The sequence below is a fragment of the Podarcis pityusensis genome (assembly GCF_964106645.2).
Source record: "Podarcis pityusensis genome assembly, chromosome: 10".
NCBI classification, from domain to species: Eukaryota; Metazoa; Chordata; class Lepidosauria; order Squamata; family Lacertidae; genus Podarcis; species Podarcis pityusensis.
The window spans coordinates 34,815,805-34,828,444 of NC_138035.1; the positions used below are offsets into that span (position 1 = coordinate 34,815,805).

General features: G+C 44.6%; 1 protein-coding gene across 2 annotated transcripts in view; it reads right to left on the reverse strand.

Annotated features, from left to right (window-relative positions):
* LOC308457871 (solute carrier family 23 member 1-like) overlaps window positions 1–12,640 on the reverse strand; it is a 40,041-nt gene that overhangs the window by 15,157 nt on the left and 12,244 nt on the right. For both annotated transcript variants that reach the window (XM_080972100.1, XM_080972099.1), the window contains exons 3-5: window positions 11,774–11,926; window positions 9,438–9,595; window positions 57–216 (exon numbers count right to left, since the gene is read on the reverse strand). In XM_080972100.1, the coding sequence (XP_080828226.1) occupies window positions 57–216; window positions 9,438–9,595; window positions 11,774–11,926 (471 nt within the window). The remainder of the gene's footprint in view (window positions 1–56; window positions 217–9,437; window positions 9,596–11,773; window positions 11,927–12,640) is intronic.

Below are 12,640 nucleotides of genomic sequence, written 5' to 3' on the forward strand. Positions count from 1 at the left end.
CAGAACCAAACTTCAAGATATTCCTCCACATATATATGGAATGCCCAGTGGGTTACCTCTCGCATTCGTTCTTGCCAGGTCTCAACAAAGTCTGGAGAAGAAGTATCCAATGAGCTGGAATTTTGGGTCCACTCTGGGCACTTCCATCGGGGGAGAGAGAGCATAGCCAGCGTTGGAGTTAAGAAGGCAAAAGTCCCTCCTTGCAGGATAGGTAGCCTGTGTTCGGGATTGGAGGTAAGAATAGCACTGATGAGGGGGTTGCACTTTGTAGGTTTTTTGAAGATAAAACAGACTAAACAACAATGCAAATACAACCGCAGAAAATACATTTGAAGACCTTTAGCTAACTCTGCTGTCATAGAAATGGAAGAGGCTTGTCAACATGGTCTTTGCAGGCGCCGGTGTGCCTGCCTGTATTGCCAGTGGCGCCTTGTAAATGATTCAGTATAAATATTCATAATGGACCAAAGACTGTTCCATCTTCTTGTTCAGCTAATGCTTGTCCTAGCTCAGCCTGTTCTGTATTGAACAGGCCTACATTTCTTTGGGCACCCACTCTTTCTTCCATTCTGAGCAGAGGGGAGGTGCAAAGAGAGAGTGCAGCAATGGTTGATATAGGAGCCTTTTTATCCATTGATTGTGGGGAGGGGTGATGGGGTGGCATGCCTGCGCCATTTTGTAGCCTTCCCTATTTTTATATGTGGCAGTCATTTTGTATTGTGTCATGTCCCCTATGGGAGCCATTTTGTGTTATGCCACACATCCCTCAGCAGCCATTTTGTGACTGGAATCCACTGCACTTTCTCAAAATTCCTGCTGTGCCCACAGATCCAAAGCAGTTCTCAAATACATCATTGGCTCTCAACCAGTGTGTTGACCTTACCTAAGGAAGATCACACCAGCAAACACCACAGTTGTCTACTAGAGAGAAACTGAGAAAGGGAAGGAGAAAGAGAAGAGACGAATGAATGAATGAGGAGCAGGAAAAGAAGGCCAGATTTCCATAGTAGTAAAGAAAAACATAGAAAGGCTATACTGTAAAGAAAAATATGATGCAAGGTGGAAGAAAGTGGGGTCCATAAGGACTCCAGCCTAGATGATAACAACAAGAAATATGCAATCCATGAGCTCTTCAGAAGAGGGTGCTCCCGTACTACCTGTTCCTCTGCTGCTCAGTTCCTACGTATTATATTGAAACCAATAGGATCATATTTGTATTGAAACAAACAGGATCGATGCCCTAACAAAAAACATCAATGCAAAAGAAAAGTGGGGTGGGAGGGAATATACATTATCACATGAAAAATAACACACATGTGTTCATTTTGCAACACAAACAGGTGCCACAAAGTACTCCTGCAGGTAGCAATGGCTGCAATTATACTTGCAGGCTCCCCTTATGCCCCGCCCTGTAGGTGGCTTTGGAGTTTGCAGGCAGGCAGCAGGTACTTACACTTGCTTATGTAGGGGTAAACTCCAGTTATGAGGGGCAGATTACATGTTACCCAACAACAGCCATGTGCAGTGAAGCCTTGCAGTCAGTTCTGCCATTTAAAGCACCCTTAGGGAGAAGGCCATTTGCACAGTGCTTAAGCCATGGGTAGGCAAACGAAGGCCCGGGGGCTGGATCCAGCCCAATCACCTTCTAAATCCGGCCCACGGACGGTCCGGGAATCAGCATGTTTTTACATCAGTAGAATGTGTCCTTTTATTTAAAATGCATCTCTGGGTTATTTGTGGGGCATAGGAATTTGTTCATTTTTTCTTCAAAATATAGTCCGGCCCCCCACAAGGTCTGAGGGACAGTGGACCGGCCCCCTGCTGAAAAAGTTTGCTGACCCCCTGGCTTAAGCCTTCACTTCCCAGTGGCTTTCCCCTAAAAAAAAATCCCCTTTCACCCGTATCACCCTTCATCTCAAACACATACATATAGAGTATCCAGGGCTGCAAAAGCAGCTGAGGAAGGAAGTTTCAGAAGAAAAAGTGATGATTAGCCGACAAAGGACCAAGTATTCCCTTCCTTCTTCTATGCAAATGCCAATACCTTGGAAACCAAGGTAGAAAACTGGTTCCATGCTTTTCTTTCTTCCGGATCTTTGGTATGGCAAGAACAGGAGTCTTCCTGTACTAGCCACTTAGAGCACGGTAACTTGTACAGCTGATTGCTGTTGAACTGTATCCACTGGTCTCCCTTCAAGACAGTGTCATGGGAATTACAGATATAGTAAAATTAAACTTTGGAACTGTGTGTGAGGAGGGCTGGGTGAGTGAAGGTTGAAATGTGACGGCTGTGTCTGCAAGAAAATCATGAGAGAAGGACAGAACAACGTGTACCACAGGAGCTATTGCGTTAACCATGAAGGGCAAAGGAAGAAGGGAAAGATAAGAAGGTTGCTATGCCTTGTGATTAAACAAGTAGAAGGAAGTACTGTCATATATGGCCATCACTGCTGCTTTGCCTCCCTTTGCTTAAAGGTAAAGGTAAAGGTAAAGGTACCCCTGCCCGTACGGGCCACTCGTGTCCGACTCTGGGGTTGCGCGCCCATCTCGCTTAAGAGGCCGGGGGCCAGCGCTGTCCGAAGACACTTCCGGGTCACGTGGCCAGTGTGACAAGCTGCATCTGGCGAGCCAGCACAGCACACGGAAACCCCGTTTACCTTCCCGCTAGTAAGCGGTCCCTATTTATCTACTTGCACCCGGGGGTGCTTTTGAACTGCTAGGTTGGCAGGCGCTGGGACCGAGCAACGGGAGCGCACCCCGCCGCGGGGATTCGAACCACCGACCTGACGATCGGCAAGTCCTAGGCGCTGAGGTTTTACCCACAGCACCACCCGCGTCCCTTCCCTTTGCTTACAAGTGTATAAATGATTGTGCTTTTTTCATGTTGGTGGTGCCACCCATCAACTACTTGCTGGTTGAGGTTTTGCTGTGCTTTCTTTGCGACACTTAAATAAACGTCTTGTTAACTGACACAATTGGAGCCTGGATTTTACCGGCCGTCCAGGCTGAACCTACATGGTATTGAACTCCAATATTTCCCCAACAGCAGCACTTTCGATAGGGAGTTATCACATTTTCCCGCTGCTAGTCACAAGTCAGTATATTTTGTTTTGGGGGAACAATGATTTGTTTCCCCAAGTATAGCATGAAACAGGGCTACACAGGTGTCATAAGCTGCTCCCTCTCACACCTTCCTTTATTTTGGTTTCTCAATCGTTGCAGTGGTTCGCTGGCTATGCTTTTAACCTAGGAACAGTTCAAGAGCTTGTACAAAGAATGGAGGCAGAGATCTGTGGCATCCAAAGTTTTGGCGATTTCTTGTCTTTCCTTAGACCTAGCATTGACCTCACCCAGCATTGACCTCACTAGTAAATTTGAATTATAAGACTATAAAGTATTTTGGCCCCCATGTTTGCATAGGTGTGCAGGGACAGTAATAACTCGTCCCCAGTGCAGCCAGTATTTGGAATGTTGCAAAGAAATCCCATCCAAAAAGTACATCCTCCACTTTGTAGGAGAAGCTAAGACCAAGGCAAACATGGTGACTCTAAGCATGACCAGATTTTTCAAGACAATCCTTTATCATCACCTTCCATATTTACATTGCCTTTTCCTGCACATCCAGCAATGCAGAAACGCATTAACTAAATAGACATGCCTGCTTCTCCTTCATCTTAATTGTCATTTACCGCTGTTTCACTGCTCTATGAGGTAAGTTATTTAATATTTGCCATCCTGGGAGTGTCTGTGGGCCTTTCCACAACGACATCACAATTTAAATAAGCCTCGGCAAAGTATATAAAGGAGTGTTACTGCACTGTATGTACCCAAGACTTCAAAGGCGTTTTAATATTTTATTTTATGAGCCACAGCTCACTAATTTCTTCTGGAAATAGTAACAGGCATATTGCTACCTGAGGCATTCATTAGCATCCATTATGCCCCTGAGCTCACTGTATCAGAGAGTTACTTGCACAGATCAGAGGTTACATCAGAGGCATTCCTAGAGGTGATCTGGGTGTGGAGGAAACAGATTCCTTAAAAGCTCCTGTTTCATTGGTAACCTTCCATTATATTGAAAGATATCATTATGATGTCTAAAAAATGTCAGTGGGCTAAGACAACTGAAGCCAACAGGAAGGCGCCTTGCTTTGTGTGTTTTAGAGCTGTAAATCATGGCTTCAGAACCTTCTGGAACTGTGAGTTCTTTCTTCTTTAATTACAACGAATGCCAGTGTGTGGCGTAATTTAGCTTAGCCATCAAGTTCACTGGCTGACCATTTCCTAGCTTAACCTACCTTACAAGGTTAAAATGAGTAACCACTGTGTGGAACTACCAATTTCAGCTCCTTGGAGAAAGGCCAGGATATAAATACATTTTTCTAAAAAAAAATAAACAATAAAATCCCTATTGAAATGAAGAGCTTTAGACCAGGTCGAAGTGACTTATGTTGCAGCTGACCTTGCAGTATTGGCGATATTAACTGTGCCTAAATAAGAGACGGTGAACTTGTGGTCCTCCAGACATTGTCAGATTACAACTCCCATCATCCCTGATGGAACCCAACATCATCTGGAGGGCATCAGGTCCCCCATCCCTGACCTTAATTCTAATTTAAAAGGTTTCTACTTGGCTGTCTAGTCAGCTGTCTAGTTTCCCAATGAACTGAGCCATCAGTGTTAGGCCTGCCAAAGAAAGAGCTCATAAATCTAGAGAGGATAATCTCCCCGCCCTACCTACTATATCAGTGCTGATAGCAGCAGCAGCCTCTGCTTGAGGGTGGGTGGAACCATCTGGACTGAGCTGACTTCATCCCTGACTAATCTTCATCCTTGACTGATCCACAAGTCTTCAAGTGCTATGATGCCACAGTGCCTAGAGAGTAGTATTCTCCAACTTGGTGGCCTCCAGATATTTTGGACCCCCATCAGCCCCAGCCATCATCTAGAAAGCACCAGGTTGGGAAACGATGTCAAGTGATTTGTTAGAAGGCCGGAAGGGACAGATCTATTTGCTTCCAGAGCTTATCAGTACTCACAGTGCAGCTCCTGCTGGAACTGAAGGCAGCTGCTTTATACAGAGTCGGACCAATTAATCATCTAGGTCTGTATTGTCTACACACTGACAGGCAGCGGCTCTCCGGGGTTTCAGACAGGGCTTTCTCCAGCCCTACCTGGAAATGCCCAGGATTGAAACGGTGGCCTTACCAATCCAAAACATGAGCTACCCACTGAACTGTGGCCCTTCATCCAGTTGCTCCTTTGTCCCAGCAAATTATCAGTGATATGACAACACAGCTTTTAGGGCTGTACTCGCAGTACTGCTCAATTATTATTATTTAAAAGTAGGAGCCACCTGTAAATTTACCTCAACCTTTTGGGACCAACTCTCCAGATGTTACACTACAACTCCCATAATTCCTGACAATTGGTCATGTTTGCTGAGACTGATGGGAATTTGAGTCCAACAACATTACGTGGGGCTACCCTTGGATCTGGTTCAGAGGCTCAAGCAAAATGCTGCAGAGGGAGAGTTGCTGAGGCTAAAAGTATTTTTACTGGCTGCCCATACACTACTGGACTAGGTTCGTAGTTTTCTATTAATTTACAAGGCTCTTAACAGCTTGGGTGCAGGATACCTCAGGGACCATCTGATCAGTTAAACACATTTTGAACCCCAAAATGTTCCGTGGACCCTAACATGCAAAGACTTGCAAAGGCTTTAAGAGAGCACCTGGCAGTTGTCTCTGAGCCTCCTGAAGGTGGAGGCTGCTTCAAAGACTGCTTCTGAACAGTGCTCTTTGAAGCAGCCCCTCATCCCCATTTGTGCCTCTGGAGGCTCAAACAGAACTGAAAGAGCACCTCATAAAGCCTTTGCACATGGGGGTTCACATTTTTTAAAACTGGGGTTAAAAGAGGGTCCTCATCCTCAAAAAGGCTGAGGACTGCTGTCTTAGGAGATTTATCTCAGCAGCTCTCAAAGCTATTTGCCAAACCTCTGCCGAATCAAAAGAGCAATTGTGAAGTTGCAGGAGTGCGGGGGGGGGGGGGACGGTGGCGGTGTGGTGAACTCTGAAGTAGACTCTGAACAAAGATTATCTGTGCCCTGTGCTGAGAGTTTGTTTTTGAGAAAAGAAACACCGTGTCTTTGAATAATGGTTTGTTTTGCTTCCTCTCCTGCTGGCTGGCTTAGAAGAACAAAGGCACATACATAACGGCGCACGGCCATTCTTTCAAGAGAGTCTCATGATAGTCTGTAAAGGCTGCTCATATGAACCCTCGTCAAAGCTGGACCCTGGAACTGCTTCATTTCACGAAGCTGATCTGCACTATAGAGCTCCGTGTCAAATTTTGTTTCTTTTCATGACTCAGCGGTAATCCCTGCAAACTTCCTATGCAACACAAGCTTCCTTCTCCCAGGATTGTAGGATTGGAGTCATTATCCTCCACCACCCCCTGCAAAAAATAGTGTCGAATTTGCACAGCTGCACCCCAACATCCCAAGAAGGATTAATGTACACGTCACATGAATACAGCATCTGCCAGAGGCACACTGGTCCTTCTCATAACAAATTCATAACAAGAGAATATAGATAGATACACTTCTTTAGAAGTTTGTAACCATTTTGGTTTTCAGGGAGCCACAGCTGAGTGAAATCTACACTTTGCTTGAGCTACACAGCTGTTTTAAGGATATGTATATTTGCACTTGTTGCAGGAAACAGTGGTGCATGTACAGCAAATATGATAGCTGCATAAAGGGTATGAATTGGCACTTGTCTCCCCCGCCCCAAGTCAGTGTCAGGGGAGGAAAACGACTAATAATGAAGGAAGAGGGGTACGACAATAATGTGGAAGTGACATTGAAAAAACTTTTGTCCGTTCTAACTGTGGGAAAGTTCATGTGCCAGTTCTATTTAAATACATACTGCCTGTGTTAAGTTGTTCAGGGTTTAACTCAGGGGTCGGCAACCTAAGGCCCATGGGGGGGGTCGTTTAACCGGCCCACAAGCCACCCCCGAACTGAGCTGCCTGCTCGGCGAGTCCCCGCGCACTGCCCTAAACCAGTGCAGCGCGGCGTGGGGACTCACTTCTGTGGTACTGGAAATCGTGTCTGCACAGATGCCAGAAATTGCGTCTGCGCAGACGCTGGAAATTGCGAGCATGTGTGCTCGCGATCTGGCCCACAGAGGGATCTCCACTGGAGTGAACCAGCCCAGGTGAGGTAAACCTTGCCAACCCCTGGTTTAACTTCTCCCGCATAATGAAAGAAAAAGAAGAAAATGTAGCATACAGGGGTGCCAGCTCTAGGGGGCTCCGAGTGCCTGAGCACCCAGAATTTTTTTGTTGTGGGTGCTCAGCACCCACACCACAGGGCCCTCATGCAACTTCCGAGCTTTCACAAGGCCTTTCTGGGGTCTTGCGAGGTCTCAGAACCTGATTTTTGGTGCCACCAGAAGTCAGGTTTCAAGACCGGGGGCCCTGCATAACGTCATGACGTCATGTACACTGGGCAGCCATAACCTGGGGCCCAAGTCAGCTCCCTTGGTAGCATATAAACCCAGCCACCATTGCCAGGGTGTTAATAGTGGCACAGAAGCTAGAACATATTATGCCACACACTAGTCTTGCTGCACATGTAAGAGGCAGAAATGTTTCCCTAACTATACAACCAAGCTCTTTCTTTTCCATCCTAACCCAGTTTAGGATTTGCATCAGGAGCAAGTGATGTTCCAAAATTCCATAGCATCTGTCCAAACTGGAAGGGAAGAGGAAGAGGAAGAGAAGTACTTCCTGGAAAAATTCTCACCTGTGCATTCCACCCAATACATTTATTTCTTTAGCAAAATAATTCATATCCTGCCTTCCTACTTTCCAGCAGAGTAGTGCCCAAGGCAGCTAACGGTCAAAGAATAAAATAATCATCAACAATTAAAGAGCTAAAAACAGAAATAGCACGGCAGGTAATTAAACATCACAGTCAGCTTAAAACATCAAGGCAAATAAAACGTTTCACAGACATTAGGCAAACCTTTATGGGATCAGAGATCTAATTATGTCTACTTATGAGGAGAATACAAGTACCAGAAATGGGAGATGACTAAAGAACCTACACACCGTCAATACCATCCAGCTTGCTTACAAGATCATCTGCAAATGATTCCAATGTTCCTTAAGGTTGATGATACAGCTCTTAATGATTGCTAGAAAGATGAAAGCACGCTGCTTCCACAATGCAACACTCAACAGCACTGCATGAATTAAGAACAAGATTCCACGCATTCTCAGAAGATGTCAGCTAGTGAGCAATTTCCTGGTTTCTTTATATCAATGCCCACATACACAGAAATGGAACACAGTCTCTGAAGATTTTGGAAACAGATAACATTCCACAAAATCTGATCCCAGAATTTTATAGTTAACTATGGAGAAGAAAACTTGGTAAGGAGGATAGAGAAAGCTACAAATTATATGAAAATCAGAACAGGAAATATCTAGAAAATATACCTTTTTATTTTTGTACAAAACCAACTTACATTTTACTATCTGTATTTAATACAGGGGCGGGGAACCAAATCTGACCAGTGGACTGGTTCAAGGCCTCGCCCACCCCTGCAGGCCACTTTGACAAGTGGAAGAGAACACCCACCTGTCAGCCAACAGACATTGATGTGACAATGTTAGAAGAGCCCCCCACCCCCTGTCAGGATCAGACAGCTGATTGATGCCAACAGTGAACTTCACATGGTCTGCTTACAAACAAAGTGTGGATTTAAACCACGACTGTGCATGAACTTTTTTCTTCTAAAATGTCCATTTGCAGGTGTGGTTTGAATCTAAACTGTGCCTGGAAACAGACAACATTAGAGGGACTTGCTGTCAGTTAGTGAGCTCTATGTAACAAATAACAATTGAGAACACATTCTGAGCCCCCATTTGTTCCTTTGCAGCTGCATTTTTGCAAGCCCCACACCTGATGTTTCATATACCATCAGCATGGTTTGAGGAAAAACCACCTCACAGGCCAAATTTATAGGTCTGTCAGCTGGAGGCTCCCCACTGCAGCTTTTAAAAAAAGATTCCTGGTTCCTAAATCATTTTGCTTCACTTATTTCAAAAGGAAGGCACTAAAACCAGTTTGTAAGACTATATTGTTCCATTGCGCAAACATGAAAGGAGGGACACACAATATTTACACACTAATATGCATTCTCCACTTTTATCTTATCCTCTGCTTCCTGGGATCCTGATCCAGCTCACTGAAATTAGAAGATGCTGCTGAGTTTATTATGCTTTAAGTGAGGTTTTCCAGTCAAACTGTTAAAAAAATTCTCTTTCTTAGTGAGCTGTTAGTAGTTTAACTAATAATACACTGCATTCATCTCAGCCACATGCAAATGTAATGTAATGTTGCATTCCCAGAGGTACATGCCTACCTGACTCCAAAGATGACTTGAAGAAGGGTACAGATCCCCGAGACGAAGAAGATGGTGCTGATCAGGTGACTCTGTGTCAGGGTATCATGCTCCAAGCAAAGAGATTTGGACAGGATGAGAGGGATAGCAACAAGACCTCCAAGAGCAGTGAGGTAGTGCTAAGAACCAAAGAGAGAGAGAAAAAAAGAGTTAAGAGAAAGAGCTTTGTGTATAATAGCGGAGAAGACAGGGCCTTTTTTGTAGTGGTACTTCCTTCCTCTCAAGAAAGGTGAAGTTGGCTCCCACTCTTTGAAGCTTCTGCTCCCATTACTCTAATGTAGCTGGATGTCTATACTTTCCAGCTTTAAGAATGTGTGAGGTAGGTAAGGGTGGGGCTTCAAAGGAACAATTGGATACTCAAAGTGAGCTCCCAATTGTTTGGGAGCAAGGCATTCCCAACACTCCATGCTACGCTTCAAAGTCCCAACAATCAAGGCTTCAAACCACAGCATCAGCTGACGTCAAAGTGACATCAGGTGACTGACAGGTCAACCCTCTGTCAAATTTGGGCAGCAGGAATAGAGAGATAAGGATCTGGCCTGTTGGCCAGAAAAGGTTCCTTTTCTCCAATGTAGGCAATACTGTATTGCTTCAGACTCCAGGTAGGGGCTCAGATTGACTGAATGCTCTTCCACACACAAGAATCCACCCAAAATTGATTTATTGGAGAACAGATAAGTTAGACCCATTTTCCATATATGTTAGTTTTCTACATACAGTGTTCTTTTCAAGTCTGGTTCTGAGAATTTAGGCTATAAACTGCTTTGTGGGAACAACAACATATTCTGGCTCTGCAGCAGCGGAGGAAGGATTTTTCAAATCTTTCCTCTCCCCTTCCCCTTACCATGCTCTGTCCCCAAAACCACTAATGAACACAGAGGAGAGGAACAGAGGTTCTTGCATTGTACCTGTCTTCCCCTTGCTCCTTGCCCCAAGCTAGTGACAACTTTTGAGGATTAAATTGGGGGGGGGGGCAATCTTAAAAACACCTTCCCTCACCAAAATAGCTCCTGTACAAATAGCCTCCCTCCTCCAACAAACAAACAAAAGAATGGTTGAGGTTCCTGTTGCTCACCTCATATGCAATAACTTCTACCTTTAGCCCTGAGTTTCATTGACACAATACCCCTATCACTGAATCAATGTCTGAGCATTACCTCAAGGCTGCCCGCTACAGACTTAAAAAACACTCCACTAATAGGATTATATATATTTATTACAAAATGATTTTTGAACCGATGAGAATGAGGAAGCTGCTCCGTGTATCAAACTGCCTGAGAAAGTTCTGTCAGTACACCTGGTCTAGTGTTGACCTCTTGTTTTAAAGAGCTGGCAAGTCTGCACCTCAGGCAGCTGAGGGAATTACAGAAGCCTCACAAAGCTAAAGCTGTGTGAAAAAGGAAAGGCTGAACTAGGGTTGTCAGAACCACTGTGGGGTGTTGTGCAATAGAGCCCTGGGCAGACTTGGGTGACTGAAATCCACATTCAGTCATAAATCTGGACCTGCAGTGCTGGCTCCATGTTTTATGGGGCCCTTGAGCAAGATACCTGTCGTGGGCATCCCTCTTCCCTTCAGTCATTCCCTTGGCCTGCCTCTGGGCCCAATTCCAACCACTACCCAACACTGATTCCTAGCACTCTCCCTCTGGGCCAGAGGATAAAGAAAAAGGCTGAATAGATCGCCTAGGCAAGTGGAGCAACAACAGGACCAGGGGCTGTGCTGAGATAGGTTTCTGGTAGGTTGGAGCTTTTTCTGAGGAAAATTGGAAAAAATGACACTGCCAACATCACCTGCTATACACCTGGATTTTCCCAGACATTTAGCCAATTTCTGCCCAGACACTGCTTGTGGTTCCAGTATTCTGGATATGTCCGGTCAATTCCGGGCGTGTGGCAACCCTGTGATATGAGCCTTTGCAAACACAACATTACCAACCCTTGATACCGATTCTAGTGATCTGAGTGGCCACCAGTCTCTCTCTCTCTCTCTCTCTCTCTCTCTCTCTCTCTCTCTCTCTCTCAGACTCACTTGCCTCACAGGTTTGTTGAAAGAATAAATGGAATTACCCCCAAATAAGTAATCCTGAATTCTTTGGAGGGATATAATTCTCCCTAGAGAGACATAATCTCCCCCATATTTTTGCTATAATATAATCAGTACATGTTGTGGCTCCTTTGCCTATTTATCACATACTGGCTGACTTTAAATCTGTTATAATTTATTATTAACCTCAGCCATAGTTTTGTTCAACTGGTCACACAAGACCCTCCACCTAACTTTTCCTTCCAATCCTCACCTGAATTCCCAAGAAGATGCAGAGGTACCAAGGGGGGATATCTGTGACGGTGTAAGCGAGACGGCTGGAGTCTTTGCCTTTCTGCCTTTCTTCGCACTCTGGAACCGTGGCACCAGCTTCAGGGAAGTTGCAGTAATGCCCTCCATCATCAGTCTGCAGGAACCAAGGGAGAACATTTCAGTTAGGGCTTGTACCGGAGGGCACCAGCATTTGCTTCTCTGAAATGTGTTTTACAAAGTTACTGGCACCTCTTTGGGGCCTCTGGGTGCCTGTCTTGCTACCTGTCTCAATATGGATGGGTTGGAATGGAATGGACTTGGACTGGCAGGAGAAAATGCCAGAATACGCAGTTAGCAAAAATGACAGGGAGAATTAGAGATGATACAGAACAAAGATTTAATAGAGAACAGGACACTTACAGAGGATACCTAAAAGAGCATTGTAAACATCTAAATTCTTTGGCAGGTCTTGATTAACCCTTGCATGACAGTAGGAAACTTTACAAAACCAAGACTATTGAGACAATTTATGAGAGACAATGGAAAGTGTGCAACTCAGGAACTATGCTGGGGTGATTGGAAGTCATAATGGAATCTGTTATGTATGAATCTATTTTTTCTTTTTGTAATATGTAATGATCTTGGATTGTTTGTGTTGATTGTTGTTGTTCTTTGCAAAATTAATAAAGTATTAAAAAATGTGGATGGGTTGGGAAGGGGAAAAACAAAGTTATCTGTGAATCCATTTCAATAGTAAATCTTCAGAGCTGGCCCCTGTTTTTTCTAATCTGTTCCTTCTTAAACAAGCTCACTCCAGTTTCATTCAGAAAAGTTACTGAAAACCACCTCTGGCTTTACTTTAAAAAAA